This window comes from Solea senegalensis, linkage group LG19 (assembly GCF_019176455.1).
Source record: "Solea senegalensis isolate Sse05_10M linkage group LG19, IFAPA_SoseM_1, whole genome shotgun sequence".
Taxonomy (NCBI): domain Eukaryota; kingdom Metazoa; phylum Chordata; class Actinopteri; order Pleuronectiformes; family Soleidae; genus Solea; species Solea senegalensis.
The window spans coordinates 16,947,273-16,971,634 of NC_058038.1; the positions used below are offsets into that span (position 1 = coordinate 16,947,273).

A 24,362-nucleotide genomic window follows, 5' to 3' on the forward strand; every position below is an offset into this window, starting at 1 on the left:
TGTGATCATCCTCCATATAGATTCCTCTTCCTACGACTCCAGTGAGTACATTGCACCGCAGTAATTGCTAAGGAGTGTAACTCTTGACTAATTCATGTCGGGTTAATTTATTAAAAATGACTGATCAATATTTTACACGACTCCTCCATTATTCACACAAGAACATGCGCTAAAACATATCTGTGTCAGGCCACGGAGAAAGCGTGGCGAGTGTGAGTGAGCGAGCGAGCGAGCGTGTGTGTCGTTCTGATTCACACCAGCAGCCATCTTCCTCAGACGACACGAGCGAGGATGGATTGTCGGAAACGTCTTTAATGTCACACAAACACAAGGCGGTGTAGTGTTACCGTAGATTTGATTTGAGCATTTCCCGGCGGAGTCTGGTCACCGTCACTCACGTCCGGCCTCTCGGTTTATAGTATCTGCTATTGTTTTAGATGGGAAACACACAGATGCAGCAGTATATAAAGACAAAGGGTTTATTCGGTGGGTGGACGTGTGCCTACATCATATTTTGCTGTCTGTATGTGCAGAGCATCCCTAGTAATCATGTTACTTAATGCCATTTCAGAGCACATAAAGTGGCTTCAGTACAGGTTTGGCACATTTTCCTGTGCCTGCGTTATTGTAGTTACACGACGTTTTGTGCTATCGGAAAAATTCCAACAGTTTCTGGAAGCTGAGAAGTCGCACGTTAAAGCCAACGTGTGGTTAATGTGATGATTCCGCTCGCGCTGTTTCAGGAAGCTGGAGGAATCAGCGTCTTTGTCGCCAGAGAGGAGAGAGTGGGAAGAATTCAAATTCAACACGCAAAATCTGTTTTTCTAAATAAACCTTTATGTTTTTCTTCATTTTAAATTGTTAAAACGTTACTTTAACATGCAGTAAATTGTAAAAAGCTGCCAGGTATTGAAAGTTATTCTGGAAAAAATGGGCAAAAGCACTTAGTTCCTGGACATTCTCTGGTCCAGGCTGATTTTTTGAGGGTTAGGTGTTAATTACAGGGTTAACTGATTGTTTCATCCATCTTCTACCGCTTTATCCTCCACATGAGGGTCGTGGGGGGAGCTGTGGCAATCTCAGCTGACATCGGGCGAAAGGCGGGGAACACCCTGGACAGATCGGCAGTCCACCACAAAGGGTTAATTAACGAAAGTCAGTAAATCAGTAAAAGCAAATTGTAGAAGCACGTCTCGTTTTAGTTTTACTTTTGTATCATTGTACATCAGTGGAAATAAGTTATGTGAGCATCATAAAGTAAAGATATTTTTGTGGAAGATATAGACTGTGGATATTAACCTGACTGACCTGGGGATCAGCGGGGTTTACATCCAGAGGAAAAAGTTTGTTGCAGATGAATTTAAATGGTAAATCTAGTCTGCATTTATATCACACTTTTCTAGTCTTGATGCTTTACACTACAGTTTTTGCCATTCACCCATTCACACCCATTCACTCACACGTTCATACAGCGTATCTAGGTGCATCGCTTTTTCTATCACTCATCTGTCAAACCCATTCACACCGTCAGGAGCAACGTGGGGTTTTATCTTGCCCAAGGACACATCAGAGTCAGGAATCAAACCCACAACCCTCAAGTTGAAAGACGACTCGCTGTACCACTGAGCTTTTCTGTCTTAATGCCGTCAGGTGTCTATGAAAACTAGTGATCCATGCAGTAGCATCAGTCGCTGCCACGTTTACCTTCACATTTTGTTTCCGTGCACTTTGACTTCTTCTTCTTCTGCTGATTACGTTAGTGCTTTGGTTGATGTGCGCCCTCTGTTGGTTAAAATCGAACTAAACCATAACTAAAATTAAACTGTATGTGCTATGTGAGGTACATAGAAATGAAATAAGAGAAACGGACCTTGCTGGTTAATCAATAAATGAATAAAGTCTGTTTATGACCTCACCCAGAAGAATCTGAATCTCTCGTCTCAAGTCTCCAGAATTTCAGGCACCATTTTGATGTTTTGTTCTCCTATTGGACGATAGCTGGTGTTTATCATGTGTTTTCCTCTAAATGGGAACATAATACACAAAATCTACCTCGTGTAACACACAACTAGCGATTGAGGCCATTAACTCCTCAGGAGAATGTTTACTGATGTTATAAATCAAGTCGTGATGGACTGCGCGAGGAAACTGGGAGACTTGATCCATTTTTTCCTTTAAACATGTGGTCCATAATCTTGATCTGTCACTCACTAATGATTAATCGCTGATGTAACTCGTTTGTCGTGTCTTGTCTTTGTGAGACAGTGGAAATGGTGTCTGTCGTCCAACGTTTTCCGTCCCAGAGTCTGACCTGGGATTGTCCGCATGTGGCTATGATGTTGTTGTGTGTGTGGGTGAGAATGCTGAGTAACCCCTCGCTGCTTGTGAGTACAGAGAAGAGAGATTTACAGTCCAACATGTACCACCCCCATCCCTCTTTTCCTTTGAATCCCACCTCTCTCGCTCTCACTCTCTCTTTTCCTCCCACCCTCTGCGAGATTACTGTTTCCATAGTTACGCAACAGATTGGCTTGGAAGACAAAGTGATTGTGGGTACCATGGCAACACACATATGCTTGTGTTGCGCACTGTGACTGCTGTTAACTTATGTAGGATGCACACGCACACACACACGCACACACGCACGCGCACACACACAAACACACACAGAGCATCTGTCAACTCTTCCCCCCTTGTATACACTCCATCCCTCTCTCGTCTCTCTCGCTCTCTTTGTGGCTGTTTCCATGGAAACACTGCCTCAAAATCATGCACACCATATACAGTATAGTATGTCGATGGATAAATAAATGTGTGTGTAACGCTGGTGGCTCAGCAATGATGGAGTCATATGATCTTCACATGTGTATGCGTTTGTCTCGAGCAACAGTTTCCAGCGATGAAGCTCAGCGTCGCTGCATCATATAAACGGTCCTCGTCCTTTGGACAGAATGGAGTGACTTTTATTTTATTTTTTAAAAACAAACAGCAATTACAGCTTCCTTCTTCTAACTCCTTCATTAAGTATAGATCTTTTTAATGGGCTGTGATGAGCGTCATAGCATCAGTGTGTTTGCCCTGTAGAGCCTCGGCTCTGACACACAAGGCTCAGAACCTGCTGCATAAATCATAAGCCATTTACAAAATGACTCGATGCTGTGGCCCCTTTAATCTTTACTGAGCAAGCTACCGCTACATGCTACACACACACACACACACACACACACACAGTGTAAGGTAGTGTGTGTGTGTGTGTGTGTGTGGGTGTGCGCTGACAGTGAACTGTTCTGAGTTCACCTGACATAAACATTCCTCTTCTCATACACACACACACACACACACACTCACACACACCCACACACATTCACCATGACCGCAGCAGTGCTGACTGTGTGTGTGCGTGTGTATGTGTTATGTTTAGTTGAAAGGAGGTAAAATGATTTCACCTGACAGAATCGATGCTGCTATCTCTACATTTTTCCTTTTATGTCTCCCACACACGCGCACACACACACACACACACACACACATGCACGCACACACACAGGTTTCCATGACTTCAGAGCACACTGCTTTGACTCTAACCGTAACCATAATTGCTAGTGGCCTAAACCCTGACGCTACCCTCAGCCTAACTTTAAAACATGTCTTTAAAATGTAGTAATTTATGTTATAATGTGAATGTTTAAACAGATTTACGTCCCCACAACATAAGGAATACCATGCACACACACACACACACACACACACACAGATGACAAACTGCTATTGGATTATTTTGTTACATTTGATGCCAAATATAAAGTGCATTGCTGCTTTTACCGCCTCCTGTCTCCATCACTGTCCTCAGAGCTTGCTTTATCATATGTCGGCAGGACACAGCAGGACTTTTAGAGTAGAGACGGCTCAATTTGTCTTTTACATGAGACAACAAACATGTCCAATCATTTTAGCAATTCTTTTTCAATTAGCAATGCAGACAGATCGTTTGTTCTGCTGTTAAACGCTGCCCCGAGTCATAACTACAGGAGGAGAGCAGAAGCCAAATTGGTTTTAAAGTTCATAAAAACTTCATACTGATATATTTTTTTTTTACATAGAAACTCAAATACTGTCCGAGCAATTATTTCAAGACTAAGCGCCTGAGCTTTTAGACGGAACATTAGACAGATGAGAGCATTGATGTCATTTTTGTCTTCTTAAAAATGTGCCTAAGTTCTTTTTTCTTTCACATTGTCAGTTCATTTGAACATTTAATCAATTCTCTTTGAAGGGTCCTCGGGTCCTCTTTCACTAACCTCCATGCGTTCTGTTTATTATTTATTTCATACATTAAGCAAGCATACATTATCTCTAACTGGCCATTTTACAAGGGCTTGTGCATCATTCCCTGGTGGCCATATAAGCTCTATAGCTTCACATTACTAACGTGTATCTCTCCCTGTCTACTTCTTTAAGGCCACATTACAAAGGTGCATACATTGAACCTTGTTGCGTTCAAATATTAACCGTAGCGTTCCACAATCAAAAATATCAGCAAGTGCGCCGAAAATAAACCGACACATAAGGAAACTTTTGACTCCTCCTTATATTTGTCCCTCTGCAGGTATCTGATGAATGTGACGTTCGAGGGACGCAATCTGTCATTCAGCGAGGACGGATACCAGATGCACCCCAAGCTGGTCATCATTCTGCTCAACAAGGAGAGACAGTGGGACAGGGTGAGAGAAACATATGTGTGTGTGTGTGTGGGTGCATTAAACGTTCATGCGTGGCCTTCACATGAATGACGGCGTGGAAGCAGTGGCGTTGCAGAAAGTTAAAAAAAAAAAAAACTTTCTGCAAGTTGTCTTTCTCCTATCAAGTGATTTTTCCACTTTTTAAGCATTTTAAATCTTTAACATGTGCCTTTGAGCAATAAATAAACTGCGGCACAGACTCCAGAGTGTTGATGTGCTAAGAATGCCGCCGCAGTCCACACAGCTGCTCGTTTCTAAAGTTTGGTAAGCTATTTAATATGAAGCGTTATTTATGTGCCTCCTATTTGTTATGAAATCTGCTGAATTCATATTGTAAATAACAACTTTATTAATCCTGAAGGCAATTTTATTTAGAGCAGATAACAAAAAGACAAAAACAGGATACAGGCATGCGCTCAATAAAAGAGCGTTTTTAGATGAATTGAACTTAAAGAGCAAAAGAACTAAATAAACACATCACTGGTGTGTGATGATGTTTGGATTATTTCACTCTTCCTGCTGTAAATGAAAGTCTGTAAAGGCCTCATTGATGTTTCTGCCCGTAAAATAAAAGATGCACAAGGAGTACCGTTTGTCCCTCAGTTGCGCGATAAGATTACCTTTGCAATAAGTCACACGCGGCGTGATTGAAAAACACAACTTGTAGTTAAGTTTTGTCGAAATTACCATTTGACCTTTGCTGTTATCACAGTGTCTGTTGTCCGGCGAGATGATATGAAAAGTTACTGTTGCGGGATCTTAGGGTTCGATGGCAGCTGAATCACAATGAGCTCGTGTTCAGGCGGCCTCATTTATCAAATTATACGGTGAACAAGTTCTCACCTTCTGGCGAACAACAATGACGACTCGTACCTTGCTCTACATTCATCAGTGCGCGCACGCACAGGCTCACTTAAGAAACGTCTCGTCATTGTCACATATGGTCAACCGTGTCCTTTCAAAGTGTTGGCAGCTGAAGGAGCAAAGGGAGGAACCACAGAAGAGAAAAATGCCCCTCAGAGGGCCACACTCGGAAAATCACACTGTAAATGCTCAAATAATGATGATGATGGCTGAGTTCCATTTAGCTTCCTCGCCGGCTCACTGTCACTTTGTCCTGACAGACATGAACTGAGCAGACCGGATCTAGTGTTGATGTGATCGCTAACTCCTCAGTCGTTATCCTGCTACGTCATGTCAAAATAGTTGCCGTGCAAAGAGAACATCGCCGTGAACGGATCGTCAGGATCTGCCGTGAAGGAGCCACAGGTGTTTCCTAAAGAACACAATAATGGCAAAATATGAACTTTAAAGTCACCTGTAAATGACTTTAAAGAAGCAAACAATGCTATGAATTGAACAAACAAAAATGAACCACAACCGATTTAATCATTCAAAAATGTTGTCTTTTATTTGTTTAAAAATACACTTTTTGTGATATAATAAGTCACTTGTCGGATGTCGAGGGGGAAAACTAGGGGAAAACTCAGTAGCCAATCAGCAGGCAGCTTCCTAAGCCCCGCCCATGATCAGAATCTCAAACAAATCAGGCAGCGCAAACAGGAAGAGTCGGAAACAAACAAACGTCTGATCATCGCAAACAAATAAAATACAATATTTTTGAAGTTGTATTTGCAATTTGTGTATTTAGATTTTCTGGTTCATTTGTGACTCAAATCTGACTCCATATGAAACCTTAACGTTCACTTGATCATAAATGATAAAAACAAGCATTGACAGCAGAGAGCGTTGACATGGGGCGACAGTAATCCTGAGTCGCACTCTCAACCAAACCTTAAATGAACCAGCATGCGTCCATGTTTCCTGAGGCTCCCTCTCCTTTGTATCTGTGTCCTACAGACCCACTCCTCTGACTCTCCCTATTCTTTATTCTCAGGGTTTCTGTCTTTCTACTGCCTCTAATCTATATTCTGTCCTCTGATCAGAGAACAAGGTGAATCGCTCCCCTCCTGTCTCCTCTGTCTTCTCCCTCCCTCCTTACTCACTCGCTCTCTCTCTCACTCATGTTTAATTCTTAGCTCGACTTCCAGCTAAACCACTTTTCTTGGACCCTAATGAGTTCCAGCTCCTACCACCATCCTTCCACCACACCTTTGAAGTAGTGTCAAGACTCTGTAGTGTCCAGTCCAGTTTATTCCCCTCCAGGCTGAGTTTAACCCCCTACTCTCCCCACATCTCTCCTCCTCTCGCTGTCGTTTCCTCTTCCCCTCTCTGATTTTCTCTCTCACTTACTTACTCTTGTGCAGCTCGAAGAAGGCTGTAGGCTGCGATGTGCCCAAGGGATACACAGGTTCAGCTTGTCCACTCGAGGCATGCATGCCAACTTTGTGTTCCCCCGGAGTGTTGTGTGTGTGTGTGTGTGTGTGTGTGTGTGTGTACATTTACATATTTAACTAGTGTGCAAACCTAACCCAACGCTCTTGAGCAACAGCTCTCCTTTCACCCGATCTCCCTTTATAGCATGTCCAATTATGTGATGATCCATATCCATTTACACTCACACACCTCGATGAAAGTGACCCCGCTGGACACTAGAGAGGAAATGACACAGGTTTATCTCTATGTCCAGGTTTCATGAGCTCATCATTAGACTGGTGCAGAGCTCTGAGCTGGACACTCCTCCACAGAAGAAGCAGCATTTAGATTCTGAATGATTCTCTTTCACCTCCACCTATAGTTTTGTCGTCTTTTTGTTTCCCTTTTGCAAATTGAACTCTCATTTTCATACTTTCCTTTTCTTCATGTGATCTCTCTCTCCGTCTCTCCTCCTGATCTGAATTCTGCTCTTTCCCCCATTTCAGTCTCGTCCTTCATGTTAACCTTGCTCTCATTTTCTACACTAGGTCCCACTCTCTCCTCCTCTCCTCTCCTCTCCTCTTGTCACACACATGGGCTATGGGTGGGGTTTTATGTTCAGTGGGGAGCAAAGGGGGAGTTGAATAAAAATTTCCGAGTTTTCTTCCTGTCGACTTTATTTTTCCTTGTAGTGAGTCATAAAAGGATTTAATGGGATAGTTGGGATTTTCAAAGAACGGTTGTATGAGGTGTTGATGCACCATCGACACTGACTTCACTGTGCACACCACTGTTTCACTGAGAGCTGGACACTCACTAACGACATGTGATTTTAGCCAATTATTTATTATTTAATAATGAGAATGCTGGAGAAAATCAGTGGTTTTACATAATACAGGAGTCAAAAGATAAGATAGAATTAAACCGTTGTCGATTTCATTAGGGGAGCCTTTTGGTACGTGGCCAGATATCAGTGACCGTTAGTGTCCGGCTCCCAGGTGGGTCCAAGAAAATGGCAGCTCATACACTTCAAGAAGCTTGAACTATCACTCTAATCTAGTGTTATCGGTCTCCGTGGCTGTAGATAACCCAGTGGGTGTAAGAATGAATGAAGGAATACGATCTCTTACTGTCTTTGCTTGTCGTCTGTGTCTCTCTGTCTCTCTGTCTCTCTGCAGGTGGGCAAGTGGGAGAACGGCTCCCTTTCCATGAAGTACCATGTGTGGCCGCGCTATGAGCTGTATGGGGGGGCAGCAACCAGGGAGGACGACCACCTGTCCATCGTGACTTTGGAGGAGGCTCCGTTCGTCATCGTGGAAGACGTGGATCCTCTTAGCGGGACCTGCATGAGGAACACCGTTCCCTGCCGCAAGCAGATCAAGATGGGGTGAGACGGCAGAATCAGTGCCAGAAAACAAAGCCAGAGAAACAGGAATGAGAGCAAGTCCTGACTTGTTGACTAATTGTGTGTGAATTCAAGTGTATATTAATGGAGACACTTGTTTCCTGGCCACCTGCCACACTGACTCATAGATTTATCTGCTGTAGCAGTGATGAAAGTAGAAGAAAACAAACACATTCCCATGGTAACTTTATGGCACATAACACGGTTAGTTAGAATGTCAGTGCCACATGCACCATGCATAATTACAATTAACAGTTAGTGTATATTTTTGATTCAATATTTATCTCTCCATGTAGTAATCAAACTAAGGAGTCGGGCATCTACATCAAGCGCTGTTGTAAGGGTTTCTGTATCGACATCTTGAAGAAGATCGCCAAGTCTGTGAAGTTCACCTACGACCTTTACCTGGTGACCAATGGCAAACATGGCAAGAAGATCAATGGAACGTGGAATGGCATGGTCGGGGAGGTGAGGAGGAGCGAGCATGTCTTTTTTGTGTGTCTCCTGCTTCTGGTTTCACAGATCACTGTCAGTAACTCACATGTTCCGTCAGTGTAAATCACTGCTGTTTAAGAGGTAAGACAGTACAACATGCCAGAGGAGAAACTGTGGGATTTGCCTGAAGACATTCGCCAATTTGGTAAAAATATCAGGTGAGAAGAGGAGCCTGTTTGAGGTCGGCACAGGACAGGAAGTAGGTCATGTCAGACTGAGAGGTGAAACTTGGATTAGAAGAAAAGTTGCCCTTTAAATATATACATGAACAATCATGGGGGGAAAAAAGGGAAACAAACAAGGAAACAAGGAAACACGTTCTTACTATAACAAAATAGTAAGAAGATTGTTTTCAACTTACTGCTCATAGTGTCATGACCTCTGACCCCAGGACTTCAGGTCCTGGAGGATGTTAAGTTTGGTTGTACTTAGTCTTTGGGGTTTTGGTTCTTTGTTCTTTGGTTTCCTTGTATCTTGTTCCCGTTTTATTATGTAATTATGATCTTTGTGTTCAGTTATCTCTGCTTCCCGAGGTTTTTTAAGCTTACGTTCAGATTACCAGCCACATTCTTAGAATCATATTCAAATCTGAGTCATTACAAGGTCAGATTTGATAGTGTCTCGCATCTGAATGCGCCCTAATACATTTGTGTGTGTGTGTGTGTGTCGTCAACAACAGAAAACATTTGTGAGACCGCTCTGTATTGAAGTGGGACACATGTAAATGAAGATGGGGATGTACATTTATTTGATAGGAAATTGAGAAATTGAAGCTGTTGCAGCAAATGTGTGATTGAGTTCAATGATGTCAAAGCTTATAATAGACAAGCTACATGGATTGTGATCTGACCATACTCGTCACATGGCCACATATCAGATATCTAATCTAGCACCACATGCTGAAGTGACAGACAAAAAAAAATAATGTGTTGGCAATCATAGTTCTGTGTCTGCACAGCCATGGAAAAAAATACACGAGTCAAGTCAACTGCAAAAAATTGGTTGATGTGAAATGGCTTCAGCCTGGTAATCTGAGCGTAGCCTCGGTGTCCGTTTGTTGGCTCATCTGTGCAGTTTGAGCATGTCCTACTTTGCTTGGTTCCCTGTTCCTGCTTCTTGTGCCTGTTCTGTGACCTTAACCCTCCCCCTCCTGCTTTTGATGGTTTTTGCCTCTTTTGTTTCTTTTTTAGTTTTTGTTTAAAAAAAAGAATTCATTTTACTGAAGTAACTCAGATTAGAAAACAAAAGGCAGTCACAAGCACAATAATCCCAAACGGAGAGCAAACAAGACAATGTGACCGGGATTTAGAGGAAAATGTAGAACATAAAGTGAACTGAGAAAGCGACACACAGGTGTATTCAACGCAGCTGCAGGAAATGAAGATAGACAGATTGAAAGACACATGCACAGATCCAAAATAAAACAGGAAATTAAGTCCACAGAATACCCAACATACAACGCTGAAGGCCAAATAAATAAAAGCACTAGAAATAAAGGTTCAAAATGAAGAATCTGAAATGAAGAGCTTTCATTTGTAGGTCGACCTCACGCTGTCTGTCACGTGGATTAAACACCTCACCCGAGGGTGTGTGCAGTTCAGTCAGACGCAACAATTTACTCTGGGCTTTACGCGTCCTCTTATCGACATTGGTCCTGAGAGAAGGTCATTGTCACTTCTCATACTTCAGCGCGTAAGAGTGAGCTGCACTTTTGCTGTCTGGCTTTGTTAATGAAGAACAGTGGCAAACAGATCAATAGCTACCCAAAGGTCACGAGTGGGAAAACACGCTCTGTCCTTCTCTTTTCAAGGAAAATTAAGTTTGAATAACCTTCACAGGTGAGACTGAGTCCATCTTTCACGACATTAAATCTTTTTTGCTGTTCCGTTTCCATCAAACCAACCTATTTAATCTACTACATGAAGTCAGTGAGGAGATGTTGCCAGTCAGCCGCGGTGTTTAGTTGGCTTGGCACGAGCTGTAAGTGTGATCACCTGTGAAAAAAAACTCACCCTGACTAAAAGCGCTGTAATGTGCCATGTCCTTTTCACCTCTACAGATGAATAATCATTAGGACGAGGGATGAGCACATGCAGCAACTGTACTCACCCCATCTCTCTCTCACACACACACACACACAGTTCCACGCAGCTATTGTTCTGAGGACCCTGCATTGACTTGCATTCATTAGTCCTTCACCATAACCATGATTCAAATCTTAGCCCTAAACTTAACCAGTTCCTCACAAATGACATTCAGCCTCGTTAAGACCAGGTTTTGATCTCCATGAGGACTACTGGTCCTGACAAGGTCAGTGTTTATGGCAGAAAATGGTCCTAAAGAGGCAGCAAATACTGTGTCCATATGTGCAGACACATGGACACAGACGGACATAAATGTTTAAATATGAAGACACACACACACGCACACGTTTTACTCGGAACACACAAACAGCAATGAGTGGTGATGAGTGGTTAGAAATACACATAATAAAATGAAAAAAACAAAACTAGACAAGACGACACACTGGGTAACTAGTAGTACTGTATATTTCACACTGGTTCCTGTTACGTGTGGCGACGTGTCTGTCTTTTCACGTGGTTTCAGATCATTCACACTGTCTGTGTGAGAGGAGTGTCTTTTTTTGGTGACATATTCTTTCTGGGAATTACCTCTCACCTGTTTTTTTAAGTGAATTGTACTCGTTTCAGCATCTCTACCTGTCACATGTTATGTCATAAACACACCGCGTCCTGTTTGTGTTTCAAAGTAAAAGCACCGCAGCGTTTTACTGTGAAACTTGAGCAGCACCGACAGACTCTTCATATCGCAGAGTCCTGGTATTCATTCGACTACAGAGGAGTATTTAGAAGTATGATTTTCAAAGGCAAACCTTTGAATATGTCAAATATAGCAGATTGACAGATGCACAAGAGACACGGCGGCCTTACAGCAGAAGTGGATGTTTGAAATTGTATGTTACGTTGAAAAGGAATCACAGATTTCTATAGATTTAAAGAGTGCTGGAAAAGTACAATGCTTAAAAAAATACATTACATTCATCTTGAGAATGAAGTTTCTTGCCAGGCTATGCGTGGGAGTGGGAGGTGACCGAGAGGGCGCCACTGCACCTCTCGGTGTACAGCCTGCTGAAAAGATTATTAGAAGAAGAACATTAGTCTTGTTGTTTTTAGATATTTTAATGCAGAATTGTTACATATTATATCTTGTATCAGAACTGTAGCATATCTCCATCTTTTAACGAAGCTACATCTGGACTGATGCTGATAAGTACACTTATGGAGACAAAGACACACACAAGGATGTGCCTGGACACAGTCCCGGACACTTAGCTGACGTCCTTTACACAATTTGCAGCAGCTTAGCGAGAAAAGATCAAAGAGAAAAAAGAGAAATCAATGAACACGCTGAGAAGCTCCACATTTTTATTCCTAACTCAATTCTGATTTCATTGGACACTCTGACACGTGCTGCCCCTAATGCTCCTGATGTAAAATGTAAGAGGCAAATACACTTGATTACATGATTCTGACCTCGCAATAGAGAGTCACACACACACACACACACCATCGGAGACGCACACACGCACCCAAACACAGATCCTCACTCACTCATTCTCAGTAACACCCACATGGGTCAGTTTCATAACACGGAGAGAACAAGTCGTAGGAGGGAGGTAAGAGAGAGAGAGAGGGAGGGGGTGGGGGAGGGAGGGAGAGAGAGAGAGAGAGAGCTGGACGGATTTGTCTTCCCTGGGGCCACATTGAAACACAAGTGTACATGCACATCTGGGCTTTACATGCTAATGGCACCAACTAGTTTGAAAAGTTGCAAATGTGCACACAATAGACACACACACACATAGACAGAGAGACAGACAGACAGACAGACACATAAGACTTGCAGATAATGTGCACAGTAGATGTGTAATACTCTCTCTGTCTGTAAAGGTCCACTTCACAGGTGGAGAACAAAGAGCCGTCTGCTTCTCATTCTCTCCGTCTCTCTGTCCCTTTATGACTCACTCATATACTCAGTGTCCACACACACACACACACACACTTTCTAACACTGAAGCACAAACTGGCACTTTGAGTCTCACTCACCCCTTATTAACTCGGGAAGACAGTCTCGTCCCACTTTACCCCTGTGCTGTAGGGCTGTAAAATTTCGGACTAAATATATATTACCTGTGCAGAGGCACTGAAGGGAGGGAGGCAGATAGAGGAAGGAGAGACAATGGGGCAGGCTATTTCAGGCAGCCATGACCCACTGTGGTAACCCACTTTCTTCCTCACTCTTTCGGACCGTCTCTCTCTTTCCTTCCCCCTGTGAGCATCACAGGGGGAGTGTCCATGTTGACTGTTAGTGTGTGTGTGTTTTGGCCTCCTGTCACTTCCTGCAGTGACCTACCTTTGTCTCAATGTCTCACTTTGCATATTCAAAGTATTTATCCACTTGCTTTTACTTTCCCTCAAGCTGACCCATCTGCTTTTATGTCTCATTTGATTTCCTACTTTTCCCAGAATACCTTTTAACAGCTCAGAGGGAGACTTGTTGCTGAAGTGCTCAGCTGACAAATAACTCGGCCTCTTCTACATCCTTATTACCATAGGCAGAATATTAAAAAAAAAAAAAAGGACGTAGTGTGTACAGTGTGATTAATAACTGGGATGATCCAGTAGGTAAAATGTATTTATTTATAGTCCTTTTTATCAGATTGCTGAAAACATCACCATTTTACCTTTCACCCCAACCCGTCGAGGCAGATGTTGCGTTTCGCTCTTCTCTATAATATTGTAAAGGTTTGTGCCTGACTATGTTCAGTGCCATGAGATAATGTTTGTTGTGATTTGGCGCTAATAGAAAGCAAATAGAATTGAAATTGAAAATTGAAATTGAATCCATGCTAAGAGACCCAGTCACGTTCATTTATTAACATATTTTCACTACATTGAAGCTTTTGTAATAGCCCTTTAGATCTTTACGTGAGTTCTACCTTTGTCCCTATTGACTCTAATAATTCAGTAATTATAAATATTAAGGGATGTTAAATGATGGAGAGATAATGAATGGCCCTTTTTCTTCTACCTCGTGCCCAGGTGGTGTTAAAAAACGCTCACATGGCTGTCGGCTCCTTGACCATCAATGAGGAAAGGTCAGAAGTCATCGACTTCTCCGTCCCCTTCATCGAGACGGGCATCAGCGTCATGGTCTCCCGGAGCAACGGCACTGTGTCTCCTTCGGCCTTCTTAGGTGAGGAACAGAGCAGGCTACTGTCGCAGAGCCTCCAGACTGACCTTTATATTATAATTGTATTCATGTTATTTATGTTATGAAACGTTATGAAATGTTTAGATTAGGGCTTGTTTACATGCAGCGTCCAAAAATGTCATTAACAAGGATCCAAAACCAGGGACCTGCTTACATTTCACTGAACTGAATTAAACTAAGAATCAAATCAAAACAAAGACAATTGATCACCCGCGCTGTCCACACTTGGACTAGGATAATTCATTACCACAGAAAACCTAAGGATGAACCAGACCAAGCTCACAGTAGCGGCTGCACTTGAACAGAATGGAATTAGAATTTGCAGGAGAGTCACTACAGGTGGAGGACCCAGACAAACATGGAGTACTGGTTTTAATCATACTGATTCTGTATGATAATCTGATAATCTCACAGTCATGTATGTCTTTGTGTCAGCTCTGTTGACTGTAGACTGTCAGTTCAGCGTCAGGTTGACGTCCATTTTTCGTTTCTTAATTTGGTCAAAAAGTGATACAGAGAACACACCAAGTGGTTAAAACTGAGTTGTAATGCATTTGGTGTTACACTGAAGTACACGATAATATGGCTAACCGCTAATTCATTCTCTTTTCTACTCCCTCCATGTCTCTTTGCCCTCTCATCTCTAATATCTCCTACTCCTACTCTATTTCTCACTCTAATATTCTCTTCTCAATCTGGTGCTGCATTTGCATCTCTCTCCCTGCCTTTCTCACTATTTCTCATCTTTCTCCTCGCTTCTTCTCCATCTTCTCTGTCCATCCTCACTCCCTCCCTCTCTCTGTCTCACCCTCTCCACTCCCTTTTCCCTCTTCATCTTTCCCTCCCTCCCTCTCTCTCCTCTCCAGAGCCCTTCAGTGCGGATGTGTGGGTGATGATGTTTGTGATGCTCTTGCTGGTGTCAGCAGTGGCTGTGTTTATATTCGAGTACTTCAGCCCTGTGGGCTACAACCGCTGTCTGGCTGACGGCAGAGGTGAGAGGCCTTAGATCACCACACACACTCACACACACTCACTCACACGGACACAGGGATGATACCTGCGCTACTGTTTAAAGATATAAATGCAAATGAATGCAGCCCTTGGATTGATTTATTTATTTATTTAGTTTGTGTTTTAGTCGTGTTGCTTCTCTCATGTCCCACGTCTAATGGTTCGAGGTGGAATCTAGCTGTGACATTTTACCTTTGCAACAACATAGGCTTGAAGTTTTACTGTAGTTAGGCTTATGTCATTTTATTTTGTCCATTTGGTAAAAAAAAAAAGAAGAAAAAAAGGATGAAGAAGCTATCTGCTGTCAAATTCTTTTACATTTATCCGCAAAACAGTGAAACAACTCTGCCAACACAAACCAGCCATCCTGATCAAAGTCAAGCAGCAGCGTAATGGTCAACAGATCAAGGTGGAATATTGAATCCTTTCGTGCTTTTCATGCCCAAACCACCCACCATGTTTAACACACTTGCCAAAAAAACAAATGTGCTTATTGTGTAGGAGACTGCGATTGTGTTTTGATGAATAGTGAGGATGAAAATCACAAACAATAACCAACGCAAATACCAGAGACTTCACTTTCCTCCACAATTTTTCCGTTGGTTCCAGACCCAACACTTAGCGGAGTCTGTTGCTCGTCGATATAATGTTTTTGGTCTTCTACGTATTTTGGATGTGGACGGATGTTTAACAGCCAAAATGAAAGTCATGCACATGGAAGCGGCACAATTATTTTGGCAAAGAAACAAACCTGATTGTGAAATTACGGAGTCCGGTGTAGCCAAGTATTTGTGATGCAAGTGCACAGAATTCTGACATTCACAGAAGCAAAAAAAAAAAAAACATGAAATAATCCAATTTTTGCGAAAGAATTTTGCGACTGAGGATCCAAAGTATTCAGAGAACATGGCAACAGGCAGTTCAGTCCTGCAGAGGCTCCAAACAGACGAGCACAGGTACAGAATCCTTGCAGTTGAACGCTCTCTGGCCGTGACAGTACCACTCACCACGGATCATCTTGTACAAACTGACAGAGACATGGACATAATACAAACACGACACCCTCCACCTGAAGTCCTCACTGACCCAGTGACTCCATTCTCGTCTCCTCCTCCTCCTCCTCGCTGCTCTTTATTTGCCTCGTTTACAGGAGTGTCTCTCTTCTTTGGATTCTCGCACTGCTCCCACCACAGTGGACAATCAGTTTCATATTTTCCAAAACTACATGTCAGCTCTGACAGCAAAGGGACTTGTTTTTTTATTTGTGTTGTTGTGTTGGATCTCCTTATCCAAAAAAGATGAGAATCAAAATCTCTGTGTGTGATGTGGCTATTTATAGACAGTGGCTGTCTTCTCATCCTCTCTTCATGCTCTGAAGAAGATGTAGCCCACCTCCCTGAAGCACTGCTCTCGTCTGTGTGTGTGTCTCTCCTCTTTTTTAACTGCTTGTAGCACGGCGGGAGGTTTGACATCATGAAGAGCTTGGATCGAAGTTTGGGCTCAAATAATTTGGCGCCACAGCACAACCGCCTTGTCTACACATTAATGAAATGTTTACCCAAACCGACCTTTGTGCAGAACTTCGCGCAGGAGACATTTGGCTCGATCAAGTTGGATTTGTCCATGAACAAAAGCCTCATGCAGCAACAATGTACACCCACATGCTCGCACTCATCCTCTGTCTTGCTGTCTCACACACTCACACATACCCACTCAAACATCACAAACCAACTGCTTATCACAGCATAATGGCCGCGATGAATCAGTCCTCTGTCAGCTCACGGATGAACTGACTCTGTACAGATCCTGACTGAAAACAACAACAACAACAACATCTCAAACGTCAGTTCTTTAACTCTCACTCCCTCATGGAGTCTGTAATGTTCAGGTTTTTGTGTTGATTTACAGGGAGATGTATTTTGTCAAGCGAGTGCAGTACCTACTAAAAATGTGTCTGTGTGCGTGTATCTGTGGCTGCGTGAGCAACATAGCTGTTGCATTTTTCCCTTCACAACAGTGCGTCGTCTTTAAAACGTGGGTCCTGATAAACACTGATTAACAGTAGGATCATTTGATTCAATTCTGTAGCATTAGGTGTTTCTCGTGGTATCAGTTGGGCTAATGCAGTGCATATATGAACAGCATCAGAAAATACAGCTCCTGAAGTGTCCATACGTGTGACTCACCACCTCATTGCACCTTATTGCAGGGATAGTGCACAACACCTGAGCATATAAATCCGCCGAAATGTAATAATAATAATAGTCAACAACTCACCAGTAAAAGTATAGCCCATCTGTGTATCGCACACAGCATTACAAGACAAGGACATTCTTTGATTCGTCTTTCAGAGCCTCATGGTCCGTCCTTCACCATCGGTAAGGCCATCTGGCTGCTGTGGGGTCTGGTCTTCAACAACTCTGTGCCGGTGCAGAACCCCAAAGGCACCACCAGTAAGATCATGGTGTCAGTGTGGGCCTTCTTTGCTGTCATCTTCCTGGCCTCGTACACTGCCAATCTGGCCGCCTTCATGATCCAGGAGGAATACGTGGACCAGGTATCGGGTCTCTCGGACAAAAAGGTATGATGATTAATTATATCCTGTCCTCTTTTTTACTCATTTGTACCTGTCATTTATTTGCAAAATAGATGTAATGTCTGAATTGCTCCCGTCCTCTCTGTTTAGTTCCAGAGTCCCAATGACTTTTCGCCTCCATTTCGGTTTGGCACCGTCCCAAACGGGAGTACAGAGAGGAACATTAGGAACAACTATCCAGAAATGCACTCCTACATGACCAAGTTCCATCAGAGAAACGTCAATGAGGCCCTGCAGAGTCTCAAGGCTGGGTGAGTACATCTGTACTTTAATTAGAAATATAAGTAGACATCGTCTTGCAGCAACTCTGCTGGTCCATTTGAATGAAAGTCTGAAAGTGATGCTCCCAGAGGAAACTCGCAGCACAGCGCGGCACGTATGGGTGGACACCGGTGTAACTGACAGCTGGTGTCGTCTAATAGGTGTTCAGTCTACGAATTTCTAGTTGCAAAACCTCAACGTGGTGCCGGCCAAAATCACAAATCTCAGTGCTTCAAAATGGGAACTTAGATTCTTATACAGTAGGTAATATCACGCTCGGTTGCCATTTAGTACAAAAGCAGATTGACAAAACAAAGTATCAGAGTTTGAAACATCTTCGATTGGTATTTTGAGTTATAAATGATCATTATTATTATTATTATTAGATGTTACTTTTATGCCTCCAGGCCACGTTTAGGGGGAGTGGTGGAATCAATAGCAGGACACAGACAGCACCCTTAAATTACAGGAAGATTAAAAGGTTGTTGTATTTTATTATATACTAAAATATACGCTGCTAATTGTAGGAAAATGGCTTTAAATACTAAATAAGTGCCGTGTTTGTACCTTCCCCACTTGTCCTCATGTGGAAACATATTGTAGCTGAAAAACCTCCAATAATACTTTTACTCCCCCTCTTCAGTTTTTGTTGAGTGTGCCTTTTCCGCCCGTCTGTGTGCCAACTCCAGCCTTTGGCAAACCAAGTGGAAGTCTATTACACTTATCAGCAGCTTAGTGCTATTTAGCAGGTTAATTGGAATGTTGTAGCAGTGATGTCTGACTCCTAAGTGCTAATTAATTGTAACCTATCTTTCCCTCTCTCTCTCTCTCTCTTTCTTTCTCTTTCATTAGCAAACTAGACGCTTTCATTTATGACGCCGCCGTACTGAACTACATGGCTGGCAGGGACGAGGGCTGCAAGCTGGTGACCATTGGCAGCGGCTACATCTTTGCCACCACGGGATACGGCATCGCCATTCAGAAGGAGTCGCTCTGGAAGAGACACGTGGACCTGGCCATCCTGCAGCTCTTTGGAGACGGTGAGATAGAGTCTTTATTTATAGATGCTGCACAGTGTCATGCACTCACCGGGCACAGGCCCCCGTTATGTATGCAGCAGTTGTGTTGATGCAATGAGTTGTGTATTTAATTACTCAGACATGCACCAGATCAGTCACTGAGATCACATTAAACTTCAGCAGAGAAGCGAAAACAGAGCCAGACGTCTTAATGGTTACCCCACAGCAAACTGGATAAGTCCAGCTTGTTTTCCCCGCTGTGCTCTTACGTCACTGACTTTGGCTACAGTTAGTTTCTCCTCTACCTGTCACCTGTACCCTAATTCTGTGTTTCAACAGGTTTAGACAGCGTTCACTTTCGGGTCAAAATGACTGCAATTGACATATCGGCTTTGGTTATGATCAGCATTAGTGGGAGTGTCAGAGCTGGGTGAACATGCCCGTTATCTTCATCCGCTTCATTTATGGCAGTAATGCTAATTCTGGCACAACACTAAGACCCACATTCATCCAAAGTAAAAGGTACAAAACAGTAACCGTAGTATTATCCATGGTGCCGGTGTTGTTTCACTGACAACGTGGATTATATTTAATCACATTTTCCTTTTCAGCATGTTCACCTGGGTTCACAAATCCCCAAATACTCATTAATTGTAGTGTGAAAGAGGCTCAGGTTAGTCACTGAAATGTCCTCGAGTACAAGAAGAAGCCTTGTAATCACATACAACTCACAGATGTGCAGACAGTGGACCTCCCTTTATCCTTTATCAGATATTCTGTCATCAGGAAACATTAATAAATATCGACAACTGGATTACACCATTGCAAACCAGGCGGGTGCTTTCACCTGCACCTACATCAGAATACGCAATCAGGCACTCTTTACGCGTCTCCTTCCTTTAAACCATGTGTATTATTTTTGTACGTCTTATTAAGGATTAAGAAAATGAAACATTATTCGATCATTTGCCCCTTAGTGTTTTTTTTGGCCCTTCCCCGTTGGACTTGTGGGACCTGTACTGTAGTTTATGGGTCGGCCTTCACTTCACGAGTATCAGACACATGAATTTTAAAGTGAAGTTGGTTCTGTGGGTCAAACGCACAGTTATCCTTCACTGTCATACATCAACAACGGAGACAAAAGGTGCTGCTGGAAATCTAAGTTGAGATTTAGCGCCGCCATTGGGCCCCGGTGCTTTATGGTCACGCTTCGCCTTTAGTGGGCTGGCACTTTTGAAATGCGCTTCATTCCTGTCAGGTACAGGTGGAGCAGGGAGTGAAATTAAACACGTAGCACATGCTTTATGGGTTTCAAGCAAAAAAAAAAAAAAAAAAATCACTGTAAATAAGTCAAGATGTCACTGACAACGGTTCCTTTTATCGACCTTAACAGTCACGAAGCCTTGTCTTGATATACAGCTCAAATCAGAACAGGTAATGGACAGTGTGTGTGTGTGTGTGTGTGTGTGTCTGTGCACACGCACGTATGTCTGTGTATCATCACAAGGTTTTTAGTAACAGTCCAGCCTGTTTTGTCCGTCCTGAACCAAGGGCCCTCCGGTGGGGGGGGGCGGGGCCCACTATAGTGTGTCCCAGTTAGGGGTGCCAGCATAGCTCCCGGTGTATTTCAACACTTTGTGTGTTTGCACATGTACATGTGAATATGGGTCAGGCCTCTGAAATGAGTGTGTGTGTGAGCAGGAAGGGTGTATTTTGTGTGTCAGATAAAGACATGTGACACATTTGTTTTTACCAGCCTACATACAGTCAGTTCAGTTGTTGTGTGTATGGTTGTTTTGACTATAAGTTTGATTATCTATGTTGTCAAATTTCAAAAAAAGTACGTATATTTTTGTGTATACACTTGTGTATGTGTGAATATGGGTTGGCTCACTCACTCACTCTAACATTCCCCTGTGCCACAGCAACAGGATTCATATTCGGGAGCCGAGCAAACCCTGTCTCAGGATTTCAATGTTACTTTGCCACGCCTCTCCATCCTCTCCCCTCCTGGTGACCTAGAAAGTGATGAGACTCACGTGGAGAGCCCCGTTGGCCTCATATGAAGGCTGAAAGGCAGTCTGTGTCATTTGACGCGGACATGAGTGAGAAATATATCACGGAAGTCACAAAAAAAAAAAGGAAACTGCAGCCGCGATTGGTGATGGAGCTGCTGAATGGAAAGTCTCACGTGGCTGTTTGCCCACGGGGACGGTGTTCATCCCGAACCTGTTGCATCGGACACCATAGAAGTGATTTTCACATATATTTTAAACTCACTCAGTATGTAATTTGTGCCACTAGGTGTCTCTCAATCAATACGATACCAAAAGACCTCGTTTGATGACATCGGGAAGCAGAGTGTGTTATCATGGGAATTGTCTTGTCGTGAGAGAGAGTGTGCAGCAAAGGGAGACGAGTGCTCGTGATTCATGAGTGATACATTCATACAGTGAATGAAGGAAACAACAAAAGAAATGGCAGAACTGAATGTTTCCTTCCTTACTCTGATGGTTCATAGGCAGTTTGCAAATGGTCGATTGTGAGTGTTGGAAACATTTTGGCCTGTGGAAGTAGAGTCGTGCTGTTTTTAGATGTTGTAATGCTGAAGTGTTACATTCTATATATTTAACAAAAGCTCAAGTGTAAAGTGTAAGTAATGAAATACACAATGGCTGGATTCCATTAGCGGCTTCACTTTTAGTGTTAGGGAACTGAGTCTTGCTGCCAAACACTGGTGTTAAATCTCTGGAACAGGCCGATGGACACTGATGCAGTTGTGCGTAGCATAGAAAATGAACATTCAATTAATTTGGTTTAAAACAACTTAGATACTCTGCGGGACAAATAAAGGACTATCTTATCTATCTTATCTTATCCCTGTAATCAAGAAAGCTCATTTCTGTGCTAACATTTATTGATGCTCACTTTTTTCAGTGAGTATCAGTGAGTACAGACACGGTGTCAACAATGAAACCCTTTACGGTCACATCTAAATGTTCCCCAAACGGAAGCAGTTATCATTTATTAGGAGATCTGACAAAAGGTCGTTCTGTGTGTGTGTGTGTGTGTGTGTGCGTGCAGTGTCTCAGCTCGAGTTTGTATGCCGCTGAGCTCCGTGTTGTTGTTCAGAGGCCAGCCATCGCTGCGGTACAAGAGTCACGGTGACACGCGGCGACAGCGGCTGAATGTATGATTAATTAAGCGACACTTGTCCTGCCACAGTCTGCTTTGATAGAGAACAACTCGCGATGAAGCAGAAGGTGACCCACAAAGAGACCGGTGGCTCAGGGACGGCACCAGACGCACACGCTTACGCATGCGACCACTTGTTTTTCACAATTTACTTACAAAAAAAACCCGACCCAGACAGACACTTATTCACAGAGATGAGAGTAAATCAGATAAGTGAAATGAACATGTATGTGTGTAGACTGTGAAGCAAAATACAGAGCTGTATTTCACTGCCCTCTCCTCCTCTCACCTTCTCTTGCATCATTTCTTCATCCCTTGTGTCCTCCAATACTCACACTGTTGTTACATCATATCCTCCTTCCCATTTAATATTTCTTCCATTTTTCACCCTCCTTTCTTTATTTCCTCTCCCTGCCATTTAAATTATAAACTGGGTCCTCTCCTCTTCATTCATGTCATGACTTATTTTCATCCCACTTCCTGCGACTCTTAACCGTCCCTCCTTCCTGCCCACCTCTCGCTGCCTCCTTTGCCCTCCGTACCATCTGTTTCCCCCCCTCATCCTCTTCCTCTGTCATCGTCTCGCTCTCCCCTGCCGTTTCACTGCGTTCCCCCTCATGCAGGTGAGATGGAGGAGCTGGAGTCCCTGTGGCTGACGGGGATCTGCCACCATGAGAAGAACGAGGTGATGTCCAGTCAGCTGGACGTGGACAACATGGCGGGCGTCTTCTACATGCTCGGCGCCGCCATGGCCCTGTCACTCATCACCTTCATTTGTGAGCACTGGTTCTACTGGCAGCTTCGCTTCTGCTTCATGGGCGTCTGCTCCGGCCAGCCCGGCTTCGTCTTCTCCATTAGCAGGGTGAGGAATTACAACAGAGTAGTTTATGTACATGTGCACATAAGTGTCCGTCTGTATGTGAGTTACAAGCAAACACACCCACAGGAGCCCACTGTTGGAGACCCTCCACTGGAAAGCGCTGATCATCTTGAGAGGACTTCTCCCACATATTCTGATTGAGCGATTCATAGTGCCAATACAGCACATTAGTCGTGACACACTTCACACCTTGCGTGTGTTTCCAAGCATCGAAATTAAACATACGTCTGGAAGTATCACACTTTTACTACCTGGCACACTTTCCAAATTGTGCCGCAGCTGATATGAATAACAACTCTCTGTGTAACATTCCATATGGTTTCGAGTAACTACGCCACCGTCATTGCCAACATTAAAACGAAAAGTGATTTCTTTTTTTTTTGCGTCCTGTACATAGAGTAGTCAGGCTTAGCTGTGTTTAGTTTCAATTGCTTGGATTAAGACGTGGAGTCAGTGCAGGTTAACCCGGACTGCCTTAATCTCAGTGGCAGTCAGCACAGAGATGTATACTAATGTACTATGTGCTGATAATGTTTAAGATGTTTGTGTTCCCGTAGCAGCCTCCGCATTAAAACCACTTGAAGCTCAGCTTCAGCTGTTCTCCATGGGACGACACAGAATAGGTTTTTTTTTCACTCGACGGTGATCGGGACAAATGCGGCAAAAATGTCACTTCCAGGGAAGCTCAGCTTCCACGACAGTGGATGAAGGGATGGGCGGGCATGGATGCTGGGCTTCTGCTTGATTATTGGAGGAACTGTCTGAAAGGCGGAACCAGTTTTTGATTGACAGCGTTGAAGAAACAAACAGTCCTGTGGGGATTTAGCGAGGGAAGTCTTTAGACACACACATTTGCTCAGCAAGTATTGCGTTTCCTTTTTCTAGTTGTCCATTTGCAGACTTTATGTATGAAGAAACTGGGCCTGAAATGAGCTTCATCCGTTTCAAAGACCAGTAACCGTCAGAAAACACATAAAACGTGTACCTAACTTGTGTTGTTATTATTGTTGTAAACAGTAAATTAGCGGGGTATGAAATAATAATTGCCCAATTAACCTCAGAATCACCGAATCATCCGTGTCAGAAAAGCCTGTCACATTTTCCGCTGATTCAGCTTTTGATGCTGAGAATGTGCATAACAACCAAAATG

At 43.2% G+C, this 24,362-nt stretch overlaps 1 protein-coding gene across 2 annotated transcripts in view; it reads left to right on the forward strand.

Annotated features, from left to right (window-relative positions):
- LOC122785653 (glutamate receptor ionotropic, NMDA 2B) overlaps nucleotides 1-24,362 on the forward strand; it is a 119,006-nt gene that overhangs the window by 86,825 nt on the left and 7,819 nt on the right. For both annotated transcript variants that reach the window (XM_044051548.1, XM_044051549.1), the window contains 9 exons: nucleotides 4,607-4,721; nucleotides 8,234-8,442; nucleotides 8,757-8,928; nucleotides 14,079-14,232; nucleotides 15,117-15,242; nucleotides 17,613-17,842; nucleotides 17,948-18,108; nucleotides 18,971-19,158; nucleotides 22,956-23,194. In XM_044051548.1, coding sequence (XP_043907483.1) covers nucleotides 4,607-4,721; nucleotides 8,234-8,442; nucleotides 8,757-8,928; nucleotides 14,079-14,232; nucleotides 15,117-15,242; nucleotides 17,613-17,842; nucleotides 17,948-18,108; nucleotides 18,971-19,158; nucleotides 22,956-23,194 — 1,594 coding nt within the window. The remainder of the gene's footprint in view (nucleotides 1-4,606; nucleotides 4,722-8,233; nucleotides 8,443-8,756; nucleotides 8,929-14,078; nucleotides 14,233-15,116; nucleotides 15,243-17,612; nucleotides 17,843-17,947; nucleotides 18,109-18,970; nucleotides 19,159-22,955; nucleotides 23,195-24,362) is intronic.